Raw genomic sequence first — 23,214 nt, 5'->3', positions numbered from 1 at the left:
TTTGAAAAATATTGCACATAAAAACATATGTAATCCACACTGTTAAATTTTAAGTTAAACAGTTGATCAATACTAAAAACAATACAAGAGAAAAAGAAAAACTGAATAAGAACATGCTGTTTTATCCTGAATTCTACAATCTTGATGCTCTCATCAAATACATATTCATGAGCAATTTCTCTATTAGAAGGATAATTATTATAATCCCTCTGGGAAGATGCCTCAGACTGAGTGGGCAATTTGGTCTAACAGCTAAGATGCTGGTTAAGAAGCCCCGGTTCCATGTCCAAGTCCCTGGGTTTCACTTCCAGCTTTGGCTCCTAATTTCAGCATGCTGCTGATGCAGAAGTGACTGCCTTCCTGTCATCCACATGGGCAGGTTTTGGGCTCCTGAGCTTCAGGATGGCTCAGCTCTGGCCAGCTGAAGGCATTTGGGAAGTAGGCAAACAGAGGGGCTCTCTCTGTATCTCAAATAAATAAAATTTGTTTTTAAAGGAGGAAAGAATCTTGAAAATGTTAATGGCCATAATATTAAATCTAGTGATGGCTCTTTTGGAAAGTATTTGATTGCAAGAAAAGTCCCATGGAAACACAAGGGAAAAATAGCCAAAAAAGATATCTACTTCACTCTGATAAATACAGCAAGTTGTGGATACTGAACTATCTCAGAAAAGCAGAAAGACAGAAGGAAAGGAAATAAAAAGAAAAAAGTTGGTTATTTTTTTTTTCCTTACTTTTGAGGTGGACTGTATCAACCCAACTATATACTGAGAAAGGGCACTGCCTCTTAACTTGTAATTGCCATCCCAAGCCATATAAATCTACTTCAAAAAACTTACATTTACTTTGAAGTAATTAAATATAGCTTCTTACATCCTTATGATTTCTTAGAATATTATCTTTAGGATACACAGGAAAAAATATCCTATGAGTTATTCAAGATAAGTTAAACTTTTCACTCTCAGAGGTGTTGTGGCACAGCAGGTTAAGCTGCTGCTTGGGACATGCACATCTGCTATCTTTGGATGGATCTTCCCACTAATGGGCCAGGCAGGCAGAAGATGAAGTTCGCGGGTTCCTGCCACCCACATGGGAGATACGGACAGAATTTCTGGCTCCTGGTTTTGGACTGGCCCACCTCAGACTGTTGTGGCTATTTGAGGAGTGAACCAGCAGATGGAAGATCTGTCACTCTCTCTCTGTTATTCTTTCAAACAATACCTAGGGGCTGGCACTGTGGTGCAGTGGGTTAAAACCCGGCCTGCAGTGTTGGCATCCCATATGGCCACTGGTTCGCATCCCGGCTGCTCCACTTCCAATCCAGCTCTCTGCTATGGTCTGGGAAAAGAGTAGAAGATGGCCCAAGTCCTTGAGCCCCTGCACCCATGTAGCAGACCCAGAGGAAGCTCCTGGCTCCTGGCTTCAGACTGGCTCAGCTCTGGCCGTTGTAGTCATTCAGGAAGTGAACCAGTGGATGGAAGACCTCTCTCTCTCTCTGCCTCTCTCTGTAACTCTTTCAAATAAATAAATCTTTTTTTTTTTTTTAAAGATAATACCTAAATAAATTTTTTCATTTTGAATTTAAATTTATTACTGTTCAAATTCTAAGGATACAATTTCAGAATAATAAATCTCAAAGGCTAAATTAAGAAAAATACAAAAACCCACTGATTAAAATATGTTGAAATTCATTCCTTAAATAGTACCAGAACAAAATATTAAAAATATGAGGCTTAGGTATAGAAAAGATTCTCAAAAAAATTTGTCACATGCATACACACAAACTTCCTATAAAACTCTAAAATACTTCACAAGAGTACATTAACTAGGAAAAAAATGTAACAGTTATCTTCTCAAACTCTCAACAAAATTCACATTTAAAACGAAAATACCAGTAAACACAAAGTTCCACAAAAACTCAAATAGCCCTTGCGGCGCCGGCACACCGGGTTCTAGTCCCGGTTGGGGCGCCGGATTCTGTCCCGGTTGCCCCTCTTCCAGGCCAGCTCTCTGCTATGGCCAGGGAGTGCAATGGAGGATGGCCCAGGTGCTTGGGCCCTGCACCCCATGGGAGACCAGGAAAAGCACCTGGCTCCTGACTCCTGCCAGGATCAGCGCGGTGCGCCGGCTGCAGCGGCGGCCATTGGAGGGTGAACCAACGGCAAAGGAAGACCAATCTCTCTCTGTCTCTCTCTCTCACTGTCCACTCTGCCTGTCAAAAAAAAAAAAAAAAAAAAAAAAAAAAACTCAAATAGCTATATTTCTGGATCATGTTCTTTGGCAGTAGGCACAGAATATGTGACATCTGTTGGTACATCAAGTTGTTAATTAAACTACAGTGCAATAAAATAATAAAATAGAAAGGAAGGAAATGTAAGACAAAGCTTTGCCTTATGGTTATTATTCGGTCTCCGGTCTTGTCTTTCTGCTTATCGATATCTATATGTGCACCAGTGAACTCCCGAATTGCATTGATATTACAGCCTCCTCTTCCAATCACTCTGGATATTACAGTTGATGGAACAGATACTTTCTTTGACCTGTTCAAAAGGTGCAAAAACAAATGAAAGTAATTTTAATATCACTTGTGATTAAAATAAAGGGAGAGTCATACTAAAATGCTTTCCTATAGAGAATAATTATCTATAAATAAGCTTCTTTTATCTTCTCTTACTGCAAAGGAACAGATACAAGGAAATTGGAGTGATCAACAAACTTTACCATTGCTTCTCATCTCATTATCAAAAATTGTTTGCTTGGCTATCATCTGTTACCTGTAATTGTTGAGTGCATACCATGTAGACATGCAATGTGCTAATGCAAATACTAATAGCAAACATGATAGGCAAAGGTTTCTGCCTACATATACATATACTAATAATGTAGGCACCAATTAAGAAAACTACAATACTATGTCATGAGTGTTCTAATACGATCAACTCTATACTAAGTGAAGATTACAACAGTTTGCATCCACACAGACACACAAAGCATAAAGTTCTGTCTGAAGACTAGTTTTACTGTTAACTCTCCATAGTACAACATATTAAGGACAGAGGTCCTACATGGGGAGCAAGTGCAGTGACTCCTGTTGTTGATTTAACAACTGAAATGTCTTATTTTTTTAAAAGGTTAAGATATGGTCTCTGCCCTTTGGTATAAACAACTAAGTTACCTGACAATTCTTTTTTGCTCTAAATGGCATGAAAATCAGGCAGTGATGATTATTTCCAAATTATTCCAATTTTCCTTTGTATACCCATAATATTAAATGCATATAAAAATGAATTATCTCATTTTTGTACGGAGAATATTTGATGTTTATTTCAATTAATTCAATAGAGTACGTACATGAATCACAGTGTATGGATGGGTTTTCCTGGAGACAGTGTTATGGCATGGACAGTAAAGCTGCCACCTGCAACGTGGGCATCCCATTTGGCCACGTGTTCATGTCCCTGCTGCTCCACTTCCTATCCAGCCACCTGCTAATGACCTGGGAAAGGCAGCAAAAGGTGGCCCAAGTGCCTGGGCCCTTGCTACTAAAGTAGGAGACCTGGAAGAAGCTCCTGGCTTCTGGCTTCATATTTGACTAGCCCCGGCCATTGCGGCCATTTGAGGAGCAACCTGATGGATGCAAGCTTGGTCTCTCTATTTCTGTAGCTCTGCCTTTCAAATAAATAAACATCTTTTTAAAAAATGAGAAAATTAATGAACTACTCACCTTCTTACAACTTCTTTCCATCCTTCTTCCCTCTTTTGCCCACGCTTGGGACTTGCTACCGTTAACTTTCCATTTGGAGAGGAAAGGGGAGATGGACCAGATTTTGTACAAGTAGAAAGAGAATTATTGGTCCCTTCATTGATAGTCTCTGACAATCTTTAACAAAAGGAGGAAAATATATTAAATATGCAATAGATGTAGATTTTTTAAATGATATAGGTAAGCTACTACATAATTTTATTTTCTGTAGATGAAATATAAACAAGTGAAGACTTTATTTTTCACCTCCCTCTAGTAATTAGGATATTCATACGAGGAAGCAATTTTAAAACATATAGCAGAGTTGAAGTACAATAATAAACCCTGCGAAACTACAATCAATATTTTTCATAGCAAAATTTAACAATCAAAAATAATAATGAAGTAAAAAATATTTGTATCTCATTAATATAAAATCTAAAAAAGTTTATTCCTCAACTGAAATCGCATTTTTTTAAACACAGGAGAATTCTTATTTTACAAGTTGTTAATCCAACTTGGCTTTCTCAAAAAATTCAACAATAAGGTATTTTGTGATGATGCTATAAATATTTAAAAGGAAAACTGAAACTAACTTTATTGATGCCTTGCCAGAAACAGATTTTCTGTCCTCCTTTGGAAATGTAACAAGAACGGATGGCTGCTTCTTGCTGGTCACAGTGCTAGTGACTACAGCTGGTGAATGATTGTCACTCTTCCGGCTGCTGTTGCTATTACTGCTTTCATCACTGCAGCTGGAAATCCTCATGTTATCACTGTCCCCACTCTCGCTGGTACTGCTGCTTTTGGATTCTCCATTCACCTTCTCTGGCTGATTGTACGAAATTGGTAGTGGATCATCAAATATAATTTGAACATTTTCTGGAGTAATTTTATTTTTCCTGTTTTTCCTCTTTGAACTGGTTGTAGTTATGGTGTTATTTCTTTTGCCATGGGAACCTGCCAAAGTTGTCCAGGTTGCAGATATGCCTATGGTAGTTGTGGTTGTGGCACTTGGAGGCTCAGTCAAGACTTCAGGCTCATCTGGAAAAGCAGAAATAAGAATTAGCAAGTTTTAAATGTTCCCTTAACATTTTTAGCTTAAAATAATTGAAGGAAAAAAATTACACAACAGTGGCTTTACTTCTATAGATATGAAATCATCAAACAATCAAGCATTCATTAATAATGAGGTAGATTTGATCAATCTGTGTCCCTAGGTTCTATCTAATACATGGTAGGTAGTTATAACGAATATTTTTGAGACAATCTGGGAAATATTATCTACAACAAACTGCATATTAAATAATTAGGCATAAAAATGTCATTGTTATTAGGTAAAACAAGGATTTTTTTTGGGGAAGCACACATTCAAGTATTTAGGGGTAAGTTCACATAATATATACAGCTGAAAGAAACCAAACCAAACCAAACCAAAACATGTAGAGGCTGGCATTGTGGCTTTGTGGGTAAAGCCACTGTCTGAGATAATGGAATCCCACATGGATGCAGGTTCCTATCATGGCTGCTCTACTTCCAATCCAGCTCCCTGCTAATGGCCTGGAAAAAGCAGCAGTATTGTTTGGGCTCCTGCCATACACATAGGAGACTAGGAAGAAGCTCTTTGGTTGTGGATTTGGCCAGGCCCAGTATAGGACTTTGGGACCATCTGGGTGTGAACCAACAGATCTAAGATGTCTTTATCTCTTCTCTCTCTGTAACTCATTCAAAATAAATAAATAAACCTTAAAAAAAAGTATATATTGGGGGGGTAGGAGCCACAACAATACAAAAGTTGCACTTTGTAGATTCACATTTATTAAATAAAAAAAGAAGAAAAAAAAAGAATTACTTAATAGAAATGTTAATAAACTAATCAATGTATGTTAACTATTAAAAAAAAAGTATATAGTAGCTACATGCTTTGTTTGCACCAAAAAGTAAGGTGTGGGGGGAGGCCGACAGAACCCTTGTTCCAAAATATTTTAAGAATCAAGGAGACATACAGATATATAGAAGATTATTGTACCAATCATTATACTTTTCTGTATTTTTGAAAATTCAAACTGATGGGAGCCAGCATTGTGGTGTAACAGGGAAGCTTCCGCCTGCCACACCAGCATCCCATACAGGCACGGATTCTAGTCACGAGTGTTCCACTTCTGATCCAGCTCTCTGCTATGGCCTGGGAAGACAGCGGAAGATGACCTAAGTGCTTGTGCCTCCATACCACGAAGGAGACCCGCAAGAAGTGCCTGGATCCTGGCTTTGGCCTGGCTCAGCCCTGGCTGTTGCTGCCATTTGGAGAATGAATCAGCAGATGGTAGACCTCTCTCTCTGTAAAACTGCTTTTCAAATAAACAAAATAAATTTAAGAAAAATCAAAATGAAAGCCTGCAGGATTGGGAAACTTTTATAAACACATATACTGTCTGCATAAGTTTGGTGGCTTAGTCAGGGGTGATTCCTCCACAGTTACAAATGATTCCCTCATTCCAGAAAATCTGAATATGATATTATGAAATTACCACAAAATTTTTTAGATATTAAAAACAGAATTATGGGGGCCAGTGATGTGGTGCAGCAGATTAACGCCCTGGCCTGAAGTGCTGGCATCCCATCTGGGCACCAGTTCGAGACCCAGCTACTCCACTTCCGATCCAGCTCTCTGCTATGGCCTGGGAAAGCAGCAGAAGATGGCCCAAGTCCTTGGGCCACTGCACCCACATGGGAGACCCAGAGGAAGCTCCTGGTTCCTGGCTTCGGATCGGCGCAGCTCCGGCCGTTGCGGCCAACTGAGGAGTGAACCATTGGATGGAAGACCTCTCTCTCTCTCTGCCTCTCCTCTCTGTGTAACTCTGACTTTGGAATAAATAAATGAATCTTAAAAAAAAAAAAAAAACAGAATTATGTAAACAAATGGCATTCTTAGAATGTAACGTGAAGAATATTTAGGTTCAAGGGTCAGGATGTATGCCATTTACTTTCAGGTGGCTCAGAAAAAAATGTATACAGGTATTTAGATAAGAACAAGGAAAACAAACTTGGTAAAATGTTAACAATTTTGTAAACCTAGTTGGGAAGTATTCAGAGGTTCAACTCATCTTATTTTCAGTTTTTTTTTTGTAGGTTTGAAATTCTTCATAATTAAAAAGTCAAAGAAGGGGGCTGGTGCTGTGGCACAAAAGGCTAAGTCTCCACCTACATCGCTGGCATCCCAGTTTGTGTCCCAGTTGCTCCTCTTTTGATCCAGCTCTCAACTATGGCCTGGGAAAGCAGAAGAAGATGGCCCAAGTACTTGGGCCCCTGCACCTACGTGGGAGACCCAAAAAAGCTTCTGGCTCCTGGCTTTGGATCTGTCCAGCTCAGGCCATTGTGGTCATCTGGGGAGTGAATCAGAAGACCTTTCTGTCTCTTCCTTTAGCTGTCTGTAATTCTACTTCTCAAATAAATAAATAAAACCTTGTGGATGCTGCTTCAAGTCCCAGCTGTTCCACTTCCAGTCCAGCTCTCTGCTGTGGCCTGGGAAAGCAGTAGAAGATGGCCAAAGTGCTTGGGCCCCTGCACCCGCCTGGGAGACTCGGAAGAAACTCCTGGTTCCTGGCTTCAAATTGGCTCAGTTCTGACCTTTGCGACCAACTGGGGAGTAAACCAGTGGATGGAAGACCTCTCTCTCTCTCTCTCTTTCTACCTCTCCTTCTGTTTAACTCTGACTTTCAAATAATAAATAAATTTTTTGAAAAAAAAAAAAAAAGGAAAAAAAGCACAAAAATATCTCACTGACACAATGACTTAAGTCTATTTTGACCTTAAAGCAACTGATACTTAAGTAACTGTAATTTAGAACAGAATGTATTACATGAAACAAATTGGATTATTGTTTAGAGAAAATACCTTCAACTTTAAGCTTTTCTTTTTCTTGAGCAGCTTGGAGTTCAAAGTTTTCTTTATTTTTGGCTTCTATTTCTTCTAGTTTTCTTCGTTGTTCTTCTTTTTTCTTTCTTCTCTTCTCCTTCCTCTTTTCTCTTTTGGCAGCCAAAGCCAGCCTCCGGCTTTCTTCCCTTAACTGTTAAAAGGATCAATGAAACAGAAACACAACACTGGAATTTACCCTGGAGACAAAGTTTCATGATGTTGTTTTATCATAAAGGAACCAGGATACCATAAAATGCAAAGTCTTCTAGTTGAATCTACTGCTTGATCAATATTGTGTTCAAACTATTCTAAGGGCACAGGATATTTTAAAATAACAAGATCAAATCAACAATAAAACACAACCTAATTTTAAAATAGTAAATGATGGAGACATAATTTTCTGGCCATTAAAGAAATGCCAAGTTAAAACAACAAGGTATAACTTTCGTGTATTACTTCGACAAAATTTTAGGAGACATCATTTATACCAGTATAAGTTTGGGAAAATGAGTTCTGCGAGGTTATGGGTAAAAGCAGTCATAGTTTAGGAAAATTTGAAAGCCACATATCAAAATTCCAAACTGTTTATCTTAAGAATTTATTCTATAAAATTACCATCTCTGGTAGAAAAAAATGGTTTAACTATTTTCATTGCAAAACTGATTTTAATGACCTACAAATGGAAACAAGGTAAGTCCATCAACTGGAGGAAAAGGTGAAGTTAATATTATACAATCACAGAATACCAGTCATTGAAAAACACTATCAACATATGCATGAGCAAATGCTCACCATTTACATTTGTTAGAAAAACAAAAAGGTACATCTTAAGCCAATGATCACATTTAGAGAGTGAAAAGAGAAAATTTATGTGCATCAATTTGTAGATAAAAACGGAAAAGACTTGGCCAGGACCAATGAAAAGCTTCACAGAAATTACCAATGTAGGGTAGAACTGGAGAAGAGATAGCAAGAAGATGGTGACTTTGAAGTTTACTTTGTTTCACTGTACCTTGTTCTTACTTGTTAAAAAGAGCATGTATCATTTTTTAATGTCAAAAAATTAAAAATAAGTTTGAAAGTCCAATATCACCTTACGCTATTTAGATTTCCATCGTAGAAAATCAACTTCGGGGGCTGGCACCATGGCTCACTTGGCTAATCCTTCGCCTGTGGTGCCAGCATCCCATATGGGCGCCGGGTTCTAGTCCCGGTTGCTCCTCTTCCAGTCCAGCTCTCTGCTGTGGCCCGGGAAGGCAGTGGAGGATGGCCCAAGTGCTTGGGTCCCTGCACCCGCATGGGAGACCAGGAAGAAGCACCTGGCTCCTGGCTTTGGATCGGCGCAGCGCCGGCCGTAGCGGCCATTTGGGGAGTGAACCAATGGAAGGACGACCTTTCTCTCTGTCTCTCTCTCACTGTCTAACTCTACCTGTCAAATAAAGAAAAAAAAATCAACTTCAAACTCCTTTTTGCTTGCATTATATTCTAAAAGTTGTTTTTAAAATCTATGTATTTCCTATCCTTAATCTAGCATTCTTATGTGTAAAAACATGTCAAAACAAAGATATTCAGTTCATGAAAAATGTCAGAATATCCTAACTAGTGAAAACAGTCCTCACAAATTCATAAACGAAATCTGATCTACTTTTCATGAGGAAAAAGTACAACTTCATTTTCCAGGTCTCTGCTACACTCTTTAGTTTTGCCTTTTCAAATTATCACTGTTAAGGTATCTGAAGAGGTTTGGCCCACCTTGGGAGGTTTCCACACCCTGAGATAATGAACCATTCATTGCATGCATATGGTTGAGTGAGAGATAAACCTTGTCCTGAAAAGGGAAACTCTAGAACACTAATACTTTTCAGGCAGATAGATTTTAAAAAAGAATACATCTGGAAAAAATATATCTGAAAGTTAAAAATGCAGACATTGCCTGCCTAGTACCCCCTAGGAATCTGTGCTATTCTCTAAGTACAGCTCCAGTGTGAAGATCAGTAGAGGAGCTCCTTTCCTTCTAGAAAGACAACCTTCACTCTCTAGTTCACTGAGAGGGTGGAGGAGTAATATCTGATTGGTGAGTTTGAAAGGAGGAACCAGGCAAGTGTGACTCAGCTCACTGCAGCTAAATCGAAGCAACAGCCTGTCTGCAGGTAACTTGTCTTTGCTACGTGTTTTCTCCACATGCACTCCAGTGAAGGAGCCTGTACTTCTGTCTAGCTGTGATTCTGCAGAATGGGGTAAGTGAACAGAGCAAGGAGGAGTGGGAGGGTAAAGGGTGGACCATAAAAAACATACCAAAGCAACTGTGCTTGTAGGTATATATCCAGCCTCTCCAACTCAGAATTACGAATAAAACTGGTACTTATCTATATCGTATCTGAACAGAGAAGTCTTAAGAAAGGAAATGGTTTTGTGGAGTCAAAATAGCAAGTTAAGTTAGAGACTTTTGGGTCATACAGGTTTTTTTTTTATTGTTTATTTTTTCCTTTTCTTTTTCTATTTTGAAAGGCAGAGTTAGAGAGAGAGAGAGAGAGAGAGAGAGAGAGAGAGAGAGAGAGAGAAATATCTTCCTTTTTCAGTTGGATCACACCCCAAGTGGCTGCTATGGCACGCTGAGCCGATCCTAAGCCAGGAGCCAGGTGCTTCCTCCTGGTCTCCCATGCAGGTTCAGGGCCCAAGAACCTGGGCCATCCTCCACTGTACTCCCGGGCCATAGCAGAGCACTGGACTGGAAATGGAGCAACTGGGACACAATCTGGCACCCCAAACGGAACTAGAACCCGGGGTGCCGGCACTGCAGGTGGAGGACTGATTAGCCTAGTGAGCCATGCTGCTGGCCGGGGTTGAGTTTTTGACTGCCTCATTTTTAACTAGTCTAGCGGAAGGAGCTAATTATGACTGATATTAAAGAAGGGAAGTTTTTTTTTTTTTTTAAATAAAACGTTTAAATCAGAAAGAATTTCATCCAAAACCATATGGTCTAGATGAGGGTGTGGGGCTAATTGGCTCTGGGTGGATCCCAATATGTGGGTGGGACTCAGCCTCAAGTATGCAAGTGCCTTAGGGCTTAAACAGTTCAGTCTACACAGGGACTGGCCCTCCGGCAATAGTAACTGGAGGCTAGATTACAAATTTTAAAGCTCAGTCTTAAGAGCTACGTATTTTTCTAATTTTTTAAGCTTTAAGGCTGTTGACTTTTTTTTTTTTTTTTTTTTGACAGAGTGGATAGTGTGAGAGAGAGAGAGAGACAGAGAGAAAGGTCTTCCTTTTGCCATTGGTTCACCCTCCAATGGCTGCTGCTGCCGACGCATCGTGCTGATCCGATGGCAGGGGCCAGATGCTTTTCCTGGTCTCCCATGGGGTGCAGGGCCCAAGCACTTGGGCCATCCTCCACTGCACTCCCGGGCCACAGCAGAGAGCTGGCCCGGAAGAGAGGCAACCGGGACAGAATCCAGCGCCCCGACCGGGACTAGAACCTGGTGTGCGCCGGCGCCGCAAGGCCGAGGATTAGCCTATTGAGCCACGGCTGTTGCTTTCATAGCATAGTCTATCTTACTAAATTTTTGGGCTCACTAGAGTGTGGCAGAAATTCAGTGATCCTAGGGAAACTATATGGTTCTGGGGGAGATCCCATGCTACAGCTATAAAAAGGAATCCAACTTTGTAAGGCACAGAGGTTTCAAAACCCAGAGTTAGACAAATATTGATCAACATGGAGACCAAAGAAGCCTCCTAAATTTGTAGGCAGGTGAAAATAAGTCAATTAGAGGGGAGAATTCATAGCTGTGTATATATTTATATATATACGGAAAACGACTATGTGTAAGAGAAAATATCTAATATTTAAAAGGAAGAGTGTGGCCTGCATTGTGGTACACTCGGCAGTCAGTATCCCATACCCTCACTGGTTTAAGACCTGGCTATGATTCAGCTCCTGACAGATATAAAATGGCCCAACTATTTGGTTCCCTGCTATCTACATAAGCTACAAGGATGGAGGTTTCTGGTTTTGGACTGGCCTAGAGTCATCTGGGGACTGAACAAATGGACTTAAGATTTCTGTCATTTGGCTTTGGAATAAACAAATAAATAAAATCTTATGCAAATCTTAAAAAAAGGAAGATAACAGAGTTATGGAAGGCAAAATCAAGTAGAGAAAGACAACCAATGAAAGAGGAAAGGTGAGGTCAACATTGATAAGACATCACAGATAAAGAGGTCTGTCAGGAAGAAATGAAAAAAGGGGCCATCACTGTGGTGTAGCTGGTAAAAGCCGCTGCCTGCAGTGCCAGCATCCCATATGGCTGCCAGTTCACATCCCGGCTGCTCCACTTCTGATCCAGCTCTCTGCTGTGGCCTGCGAAAGTAGTAGAAGATGGCCCAAGTCCTTGGGTCCCTGCAAGGGAGACGTGGGAGACCTGGAGGGAGCTTCAGGCTCCTGGGCAGCCCAGGTCTGGCCATTATGGCCATCTGGGGAGTGAACCAGTAGATGGAGGGACTCTTTCTCTGCCTCTGCCTCTCTGTGTAGCACTGTCTTTCAATAAATAAATCTCAGCTGGTGCCACGGCTCACTTGGCTAATATTCCACCTGCAGCGCTGGCACCCCGGGTTCTAGTCCCAGTTGGGGTGCTGGATTCTGTCCTGGTTGCTCCTCTTCCAGTCCAGCTCTCTGCTGTGGCCCGGGAGGGCAGTGGAGGATGTTCCAAGTGCTTGGGTCCCTGCACCCGCATGGGAGACCAGGAGGAAGTACCCAGCTCCTGGCTTCGGATCGGCACAGCACCGGCCATAGCGGCCATTTGGGGGGTGAACCAACGGAAGGAAGACCTTTCTCTGTCTCTCACTGGCTAACTCTGCCTGTCAAAAATAAATAAACAAATAAAAATAAACAAATAAATAAATCTTTTAAAAAAGGAAATGAAAAAGAGATAAGAGGATTTGGCAGTTAAGACAGTATTGGTGATCTCTGCCATGGTTCAATGGGTTAAAGGTGAGTGGTTCTGGGCTATGGATTACTTAAAAATTTTAAAAGTTACCAAGAGTAGATTATTTGGAAAAGGAAGGAAATTACAGTTACCACTGAGTATCTGCAGAGGATTAGTTCTAGGAACTGTCTCCACCTCAAGAATACCAAAATCTGCAATGCTCAATCCCACCACTCATCTCTTGGCTTCAATCTAATCCTTTCCTGTCCCAATGTAACCTCGACAGCTCTCCATAGTTTCTAATACATAGTTGTACTCCATCCACAAAAACCTTCAGTGGCTCTTCACTGACTGCATGGGAAATTCTGGATTTCCAGGTCTTCCAATCTTCCCCAGGCTCTTCTCTTACTGTACTTCACCATTCCCATTTACTTTCATATATCTATATTTGCAAGTGATACTTCTTTAGTCTGGACTTCCTCTCCTTAAGTTGTAAAATTCTCATTTTACAAAAGCTTTTACTTTCTGGCCAGTGCCGTGGCTCACTTGGCTAATCCTCTGCCTGCAGCGCCAGCACCCCAGGTTCTAGTCCCGGTTGGGGCACCGGATTCTGTCCCGGTTGCTCCTCTTCCAGGCCAGCTCTCTGCTGTGGCCTGGGAAGGCAGTGGAGGATGGCACAAGCACTTGGGCCCTGCACCCCATGGGAGACCAGGAGGAAGCACCTGGCTCCTGGCTTCCGATCTGCGTAGCACACTGGCCGTAGCGGCCATCTGGTGGGTGAACCAACGGAAAAGGAAGACCATTCTCTCTCTCTGTCTCTCTCACTAACTCTGTCAAAAAAAGCTTCTTTCAAATGCTGCTGTTTCCTGAGCACTAGATTAGAAAATGACCTGTTGGGTTATTTCCTTTTGCCACTCACAATGAGGTTGACTGTAACTTTACCCTTTTTTTTTTTTTTTGACAGGCAGAGTGGACAGTGAGAGAGAGACAGACAGAGAGAGGTCTTCCTTTTGCCATTGGTTCACCCTCCAATGGCCGCTGCAGCCGGCGCATCGTGCTGATCCGAAGCCAGGAGCCAGGTGCTTCTCCTGGTCTCCCATGGCCATCCTCCACTGCACTCCCGGGCCACAGCAGAGAGCTGGCTTGGAAGAGGGGCAACCAGGACAGAATCCAGCACCCCGACCTGGACTAGAACCTGGTGTGCCGGCGCCGCAAATCGGAGGATTAGCCTGTTGAGCCACGGCGCCGGCCCAACTTTACCCTTTCTTAAAAGCCTTTATTCACTCTACTGCACATACACTCACAGACAAGCAGCAGTTCCCCAGTAAGTGAAATGAGGTTTATATGGGGGCAGGGTGTGGCAGGTGGGGGAAGGTATAGAAACATTATAAATTAACAGTTCTCCCTCAATAATGGAGGGGGATTAGTTTCAGGACCCCTGAGGGATACCAAAATACACTGATGCCAAACTCCCTTTTATAAAATGGTGGTGTATTTGCATTTATCCTAAACATATCCTCCCATATGCAGTAAATCATCTCCAGATTACTCATAATACTTAATACAAGTATTTGTTATACTGTATTATTCACTAAATAATTTCAAGAAAGCAGTCTGCATGTTCAGTATATACACAATTTTTTAAAACAATATTTTAGATCTACAGCTGAATCCACACAACGCAGAATCAATGGATATGGAATACTGATTACACATGATACATTTTGCTAAAACATGTTAAATGCAATGTGAAAAAGGAAAACAGGCACCAGCATAGCAGGTACACTGTCTATAACACCAGCATCCCATATGAGCACTGGTTCAAGTACCAGTTGCTTCACTTCCAATCCAGTTCCTTGTTAATAGACTGGGAAAAGCAGCAGAAGTTGGCCCAAGTATTTGGGCACCTGCAGCCATTCTGGGAAGTGAACAAGGGGATGGAAAATCTCTGTCTCTGTCTTTTCCTCTCACTCTGTAACTCTTTCAAATAAATAAATGAATCATTTAAAAAAAAAAAAAAAAGGAAAACAGCAGCAAGTTAGAAATGTGTGCCCAAGAGGACGTGGTGGGATTTTAGATAGGGTGATAAATGAAATTCTCAAAAAAGTGTATTTCAGTGAATATTAAGTATTTCAGGCAGAGAATAGTACAAAAGCTGAATTTCCATGTTATATTCAGGTAAGCTACTGTGGTTGAGAATAGAAAATACGTTTCAGGAAGAGTATCAGGGTACAAAATTATCAACTAAACATTATCCTGCTATGTAAAGATTGACCAAATTTCAAATCCCAATCACAGTTCCCTGGGCAGGGTAAAACCAAATGATTTCAAGGCCAGTGGGTAGGATGTTCCCAACCACTGAAGGCCTTTGAAAGACTTTTTTTTAAACTTAGATGGAAATAAAGAACCACCTTAGGATGAGGATAATTTTTAAGGTTTTCTTTTTATTTGAAAGAGTTATGGGTGGTGGTGGTGGCGGGGGAGATCTTCCATCAACTGGCTCACTCCCCAGAAGGCTAATCAGAGCTGAGCCAGGCCAAAGCCAGGAGCCAGGAACTTCCTCTATGTCTCCCACGTTGGTAGCAAGCGCCCAAGCACTTAGGTCACTTGCTGCTGCCTTCACCAGGCCATTAGCAGGGTGCTGGATAGGAAGTGGAACAGTCATGACATGAACCAGCACCCATATGGGTTGCCAGCATTGCAGGTAGTAGATATACCCACTATGCCATAATGCTGGCCTCAAGTGTATCATTCTGAACACTACATAGAAAACAAACTGCAAGTAATGATGGAATCAGGGAGATCAGTTAAATGCCTACTGCAATAATATAGGTAAGAAATAAAATTAATGGTGTGAACCAGGGAGAGAAGAGATTAAAGTGGTTTGGATTCTAGACATAATTTTAGGCAAAGGTAACAAGATTTTCCAAAAACAATGGACTATAGAGGAATGAAGAATGGCTTCAAAGTTTTTGGCCTGAGCAGTTAGAAGGTAAGAGTTTGGGTTTGGGGTAGGCGAAGATTAGGAGTTTATATCTGGACATATTATCAACTATGAAACATCTAGTTAGGTATCCAAATGGACATAGTGAATAGATATTAGATATGTGAGAGTGGATTTTAGAAAAGAGGTCTAGGCTACAGACAGCAGTTTTGGTTCAGTTGGTATATATTTAAAGTTAGGTAGGATAAGAAGGAAGACCATGTAATGAGCCAAAAGTTTTAAAACTAAAGGTAAGGGGTGGGAGGTGAGTCCATCAAAGGACAAAGAACATCCAGAGAGGTAAGAGAAAAATCAAGAGCATAAATGCCAAGTGGAGAGTGTGTCAAACACTGTTAAGTTCAGCAATATAACAATGAAGTAACCATTGGCTTAACTCCATGACAGTCTTTGGAGACCATAAAGTCAAGATTTAAGTTGATCTGTGGTAGTAACAGTCTGGTGGAAACAGATTCAAGAGAAAGGAAGAGGGTGCTGGTTCTTGTCCTGGCTACCCCTCTTCTGATCCAGTTCTCTGTTAAATGGCCTGGGAAAGTAGTGGAAGATGGCCCAAGTCCTTGGGCTCCTGCACCTGCATGAGAGACCTGGAAGAAGCCCCTGGCTTCAGATTGGCACAGCTCTGGCTGTTGTGGCCATTTGGGGAGTGAACCGCTGGATGGAAATCCTTTCTCCGTCTCTCTCTGTCTCTCAAATAAATAAATCTTTTAAAAAGAGAGAGAGAGAAAGAGAAAGGAAGAATTGGAGATTGGCAAAATAGACAACTCTTTCAAAGTATTTTGCTGTAAAGCATAGCAGAGAAATGGGTCTGTGGCTAAAAGAACAATATGACATGGGGAGCTGGGAGGAGTCAAAGGAAGGTTTTTTTAATCTTCTAAGTCTGGAGAAATAAGCTTGTATAGTGATGAGTATGATCCACAAGAAAGGGGAAAATATAAGAGAAATAAAAGAAATGCCAAAACAATGCCTCTGTGTCAAGAGAAACGAAAGGATCTAGTACACAAATGGAGGGATGGGATACCAAAAGTTTATGTAGTCACTGGTTAGAAGTATACAGATGCTGTTCTTGGTGGGTACATAGGTGGAATGGGAAATGTCTTTGGACGTTTTCTTCTGACGCTTTAATTTTTCTCACTAATGCAGTGAAAGAAAGTAGGTATTGGAAGGCTGACGGTACATGACAAAGTGAGAAAAACAGCAGTCTGGATGAGTGGGAGACTAAATTAAGGTAACAGTAGGCATAATAGGATAGTTCAGACATTCCATGGTATCTGTGGAGGTCAGTTTTATGACCCCCCAAAATACCAAAATTTGAATATGCTGAAGTTCCTTCTACAAAATGGCATAGTGTTTGAATATAACCTATGCACATATTCCTGTATACTTTAAATCATCTCTGTATTACTTGTAAGACCTAATAACAGTGTAAATAGCTGTTACAGTTATTATTTAAGAAATATTGATAAAAAATCCATGCATGTTTGGTGCAGACATAATTTTTTTTTTCAGAGTATACCTGAGAAGTGGTTGGTTGAATCTATGGATATGGAACTTGTGGGTACTAAGGGCCAGCAAACTGTGTGACTATTGGTCAGCAAATGGTTACTTCTCACACAATCAAAGTAAAACTCTTATCAAGGTTGAGTGTAATTTTCTAGATGCATTTAGCTACTGAGGTACAGGTGAGAATAAGGAGAAAGGAGAAAGGAATAGTCAAAGAGAAGTATGATATAAGCAGATCCTACAAGCTATTGGTAGGCAGAGCTCTGGAAGGACTGTAGAAGGTAGAATTCTAGACAGAGTAAAACTAATAAGGTAAGAAGTGATAAATAGAAAATGAAATGTGTAAATCTGAGATCGTGGGACTGGTACATTTTAAAAATGTCCTACATAGCTTCCTAAAAACTCATGAATGTTTATCAGAAAAAAGGTAGAAGGAGAAACTAAGTAATGATACGGAAGGACTGAAATCAACATAGCAAAAACACAGGTCTAAAATATCTGCTAGAGATTCTAACAGCAAAATACATAATCTAGTTGTTAATGTCCCAAAAAGTAAACAATTAACTATAAGAGAATTTCATAGTTCAACCAGGTAAATTACTCCAGAACAATGACTCTTCCACATGTCCAACAGATGTTTACTGAATGGTGCTTTACTGTAGGGGAACTTGATGACTGTAAAGATCAGTGCTCTCAGCAACAGTTTTGACAAACCACAACTTTCACATTAGGAGTGCTAATCAAAGTAACACTTGTGTATGTGGAATAAGTTACTTATGCAGAACCTCAACGCAGACCAGTTAAGCCAAACTCCAATGTTCTTCAATCATAAATGATGGGCCAGAAAATAATGCTTCAAAAGATCAAAAAAGTACGTTTTCCCAGATATAAATCAAAATTTTAAAGTACTCAACAAAATGCTTAGATCTCAATCTGATAGTCTTTCAAATATAGGTTGGTGTTCAGGAAAGAAAAGGCTTCCATATAATTATCTAGAATTCCTTATGAGGTTATTTAAAAAATTTTGAGACAAAATGAAGGAAAGATAATATGTAGTTCCCATTAGCTTTTTGCAGGCTCCTAGTATATGAATCATCCCGATTCAAAACTGTCTATAAAGTATATCATGCATGTGGGATAATCAGTATATATGTAATTCATTTATGGTGATGACTTCCCTATCATCTTGGATCTTTAATATTATAGAAAAATATGACATCTGAAAGGTTTCCCCTGATTTTTTTTCAGTGAAAGGCTCCCAAAAACAAACATCAAGATTAAGAAATATTGGTGAGAATGTAATGAAATGACATTCATGAATTGCTGATGGCTGTTTGAAAATTTTCTGCCTGAAAATATATTGACCCACTTAAAGGAACTTACTCCATAAAAATACAAGCACCAAAATACAAAGAAAAATTTATTGTGATATTATTTAGAATGACAAGCTGGAAACAAACTTACTATAGGATATTATGTAGTCATTTATAATCATTATCAATTGAATACTCATTAGTTCGGAGGAGAAAAAAAAGAGTAACATGTTTGCATGATTCTGTTTTTTTTAAAAGTACACCATCACAACATATGTGAATATGTATTCCACAAATATTTATTGAGTGTCTACTACATGCCACATAACCATCTGTGGCAGATAGATTCTAGTGGTGGAGAGACAAGATAACTAAGTGGAAAAAAAGTGCTTAGAATGTTAGAAATAAAAGTAAAACCAGGGAAGAAGAAAAGTATCTATGGAGAGGAGACAATAAGATGAGGACACAGGGACATTTAAGGCAGAAAATACCAGAAACGCAAAACAAATGGTCAGTATGAATGGAGCAAAGCAGAAAGAGTAACTAAAAAGGACAGAGAAGGGTTAGGAGTGATATAAGCAGACAGATCAAATGGGGTCTTACAGATTGTAGTAGAAGAATGTAGTGACCATATTGAGGTTTTAAACTTTAGTTACCTTCCGTGATGGTGTATGTTTTTCTTTATTTACCTTTATACATTTCTGACTTTGTAATTCACAGGCATGCCATAAATTCCAAACATATACAAATCACAAAAATTATAGAAAAATTAATACTTTTTTCTTATCAGCTATAGAAAGAATGCTTCCTAAACCTATAAGAAAATTACTTAAATTCAGTCATTTAAATATAGGAGAATAATGAAAAAAACAGATTATTGTAATATTTTAGAAGGAGAAATTCAAGAGACGTAGGTCAGGTAAAATTAATGGGAGACAGGGAAACAGGGAATTTAAAATTAAAATATTAGGGGCCGGCGCCGCGGCTCACTAGGCTAATCCTCCGCCTAGCGGCGCCGGCACAGCGGGTTCTAGTCCCGGTTGGGGCGCCGGATTCTGTCCCAGTTGCCCCTCTTCCAGGCCAGCTCTCTGCTGTGGCCAGGGAGTTCAGTGGAGGATGGCCCAGGTGCTTGGGCCCTGCACCCCATGGGAGACCAGGAAAAGCACCTGGCTCCTGGCTCCTGCCATCGGATCAGCGCAGTGCGCTGGCCGCAGCACGCTGGCCGCGGCGGCCATTGGAGGGTGAACCAACGGCAAAAGGAAGACCTTTCTCTCTGTCTCTCTCTCTCACTGTCCACTCTGCCTGTCAAAAAATTAAAAAAAAAAAAGAAAAAAGAAAAAAAAAAAAAGAAAATTAAAATATTAGGTTCAAATTCCATCACAAAATTTGCCCTTATTATGCTGCCTGCACTTGACAGTGCCTCCTGGCACCTGACAGGCATTATTAAATAAATGTTAGCTGAAACTAAATAAATATGAAAATAGATCAAGTAATAATTACACATTCTTTTAGAACTCTAAAATAGCCAAAGATGCTCATTTTAGTTTGATCATAATCTAAATCAGGAATGTTTTTAACATAAAGGAGCTGTGATATTCAATGTATTTTTGCAAATTTATATTACAATAAAATAATTAGAATAATTTATATTTTATTTGAGGATTAAATATAATATAATAAAGCTTAATAAATTCAGTAAGTAAAGTAAAAAAGAATGGGCCTGGCCTGACTCAAAAAGGATACCTATGTAATTTTCGCTTTATAAATTTAAACATACTATTACAGGCTAATTTTTATGGCATTTTTCATAAAAAAAATATGGCAGAATTTGTATTCCATGATACTCATTGCCAAACTAATTCTTTTCCTGCTGTGATTACTACTCCTATTAGGTTCTACAGTACAAAGTTATTGGGAAAAAGTTGGCAAAAAGGGGGAGTCAAGAAGAAGCTATGAGACTACCCAAAACTAAATGCTATTTTTGGAGTATAGACTCCCCATGGGAATAGATGGAAATGATGTTGTAGTCTGCCTGAAAAAGAAAAGTACAAGAGAGGTCACCCATTTAAACAAGGTACTTAAACATTTCAAGTAGTTGTATTTCAGTAGTTGGTTATGCGCTGGTATTGTTATGTGATACTTCTGATAAATCTGCTGGCAATAAAGCAGAAGTTTAGCATCAAAGAACTACAGATGAGGATTAAGAGATCCTTAGTTAACACTAAAATTCAGAATCAGAAGGTTATGTCTTCTGACTTCCAGATCAGCATGATTCCTATAGCAAGATTTTGTTCATTTGATTGTAAGAAAATAAACCTCTTAATTTCATCTAAAGTGCTCATAATTCTCTATCTGAGACAAACTTGAGGAGAAAAACAGTGTACCTAATTTAAGGCAAAAAAAAAAAAAGTATAATCCAAAAACAATAGGTTACAAGTTAAAGGGAAAAAAATCACAATGGGAAAAGAGGTAGTTTTCATATGTAAAGATAACCATTACCTTTTCCAAGTCTAACTCCTCCAGCAAGATGCTAGCATTTTTGTTTGCTTCAGCAGCCTGTCTATCTTTGGCTTGTACTATTGACTCCATACAAAGGTGACACTTCTTCAGCATCTCCTACAATGAAAAATTAAAACATGACGTTCTTTGCTAAGTTACTAAAACATAAGCAATTATAGTTCAGAAGTAGAGAATAAAAAGCAAAAAGTTTACAAAAAATATAAATGGTATATTTTAAAACATACATAACTAAAGAGCTTCTGCTATCCTTCAATATCCATTATACTAGTTATTGGAAGCTAAAATTATTTACTTTTGTAATTTTAATATATGAAATCAAACAGCAAACAGAACCATGGTAAACAATGTCACATGTTAACAAGCTTCAGGAGATGGTCAATGTCAAGGAAGTTATAGCAACAAAGCTGTGTACATTAATGGTGAAGATGATTCAGATACATGCAGTTAAGTGATTTCATTATAGTATTTCTTACTGTTAATTAACCCCTTCTCCTGACTAAATACAAAAACTAAAAAAAAAAAAAAAAAAACAAAAAAAAAAAAAACAAAAAAACCTGTATACCCATGAATGTTAACTGTAACAGAAAAACTCTGGAGCCAGGCAAGACGATGACCTCGCTATTTTCAATTAAATCTATGGGGACAAGCTGTTCACTATCAAGTAATAACTGATGTGAAAATCTACTAGGAAGATATTTTAAAATTTGTTGGCCTCTTTGGAATGTGTTAGGACTTTATCAAGCATTAGTATAAACCACAAATCAAAATGGCATTAGACAAAGCTCTCAATTAAATCTTTTAAGATTAATTTTTATCTCCCCTATTTTACCTATAGAAATTCTAGTCAATTTATTTTTAAACCGATAGTTAACCTAACTTTATTCTCGAGTATGATTAAAACTACAATGTTCATTTTTGCTGGGAAATAAAATCCACTGGGCTTGTTCTTCAGAACAGATATCAGTAAGGATAAACATACATATAAAGATGATAGCCTTAATTAGTAATAATGATTTTGGTTTTAACTGTTTAGTGTAAGAAATTAGCTCAAGTACTATTTGAAAAGAATGGCATACTGATTCACAAGGTAAGTAAAAAAATCTGCAAAAGTCTCATACACAAATACTGTTAACGAACGAAATTGCTGTACACCACCCTTTTTGTTGCTCAAATTAAGACTTTCTTAGCATGGGAGATATAGTCCAATAGAATCCTTGCTCATATAGTGAGATAAAGTTGAACAATATATTTACCTTATCAGTGATGGTTGCTATGTATCTCATACATTCAGAATCTGATGGAAACTGATTGACTTCTTTGACTAAGTAGCGTACCACCTTCACATGACCCTAAAAAATAGATTACTGATGTCAGGCTAAAAACAAGATTCATGGATTTAGAAACGTACATGGTCTGTCTAAGCTAACTAACATTAGTGCCATGAAGACAGATTTTGGTTCCAATCATTTAAGTCTAAATCATTCATTCTCACCCTATCCTCCACAAAAGTACAGCACAATGTGACCTAACATTCTAAACCACTCTGGATAAAAAAAAAAAAAAAGAGTCCAAAAGTCAGTTTTACAAAGAGAACAGTCTAAAGGAAGAAAAAAAAAAAACCCTCATGTTCCTTTTCCTTGCTAACTCACTAGGACATAAACCTCCAGTTATCTATTCTAAGTAGTAAAAATAACAATCTTGTTTCTTTATTCTTTCAGATAGAAACTGGGTTCACAGTGCTATGCTAACTAGTGTGAAAGAAGGGAAAGTACATTTTCCTGAAGCATGAGCTGATTATATAATTGGCTGTAACAGTTCAGTAAATTTCATAAATATTTAGATAAACATTCAAAACCCACTACACTTTCTTTGAACTACATTATTGCTCTCTTAACATAACACTTATCAGCCTGTTTTGATAAAAAGGTCTATTTCCTATATTGCCTCTGTACCTTTATTAAACTTTTTAAATGAATAGCAATTTTTCAATGAATGGCTCATATACCACTTGCATCATTCCCTAATGATCTCTGAACCACTGCTACAATCTTTAAACTGTATGAGACAATTCAATTACATGATGTTGGGAATGGAACCTACCTCCTTGATTAACCTACTTTTTTTAAAAAAGTGTACTAGTTTTACCCTGTATACCATAATATTCCAGTTGTACATGGTATATATTAAACATTACTGTCATCAAAACAAAAAGATGGAATTAAAAGCCTACTGGAGGTGCCAGGTTGTTGCCCATATACCTGGGAAAGTTCACAGATGGGAGACCCAGATGAATTCTGGGCT

At 39.0% G+C, this 23,214-nt stretch overlaps 1 protein-coding gene across 13 annotated transcripts in view; it reads right to left on the bottom strand.

The window, feature by feature from the left end:
- The window catches only part of ANKRD17 (ankyrin repeat domain 17), a 187,594-nt gene that overhangs the window by 28,115 nt on the left and 136,265 nt on the right, over positions 1 to 23,214 (bottom strand). For all 13 annotated transcript variants that reach the window (XM_051820219.2, XM_051820220.2, XM_051820223.2 and 10 more), the window contains 6 exons: positions 22,167 to 22,262; positions 20,893 to 21,009; positions 7,637 to 7,808; positions 4,339 to 4,786; positions 3,725 to 3,880; positions 2,391 to 2,540 (listed from right to left, as the gene is read on the bottom strand). In XM_051820219.2, the coding sequence (XP_051676179.2) occupies positions 2,391 to 2,540; positions 3,725 to 3,880; positions 4,339 to 4,786; positions 7,637 to 7,808; positions 20,893 to 21,009; positions 22,167 to 22,262 (1,139 nt within the window). The remainder of the gene's footprint in view (positions 1 to 2,390; positions 2,541 to 3,724; positions 3,881 to 4,338; positions 4,787 to 7,636; positions 7,809 to 20,892; positions 21,010 to 22,166; positions 22,263 to 23,214) is intronic.

This window comes from Oryctolagus cuniculus, chromosome 8, assembly GCF_964237555.1.
Source record: "Oryctolagus cuniculus chromosome 8, mOryCun1.1, whole genome shotgun sequence".
Lineage (NCBI taxonomy): Eukaryota > Metazoa > Chordata > Mammalia > Lagomorpha > Leporidae > Oryctolagus > Oryctolagus cuniculus.
This window is presented reverse-complemented; position numbering and strand designations above follow the sequence as displayed.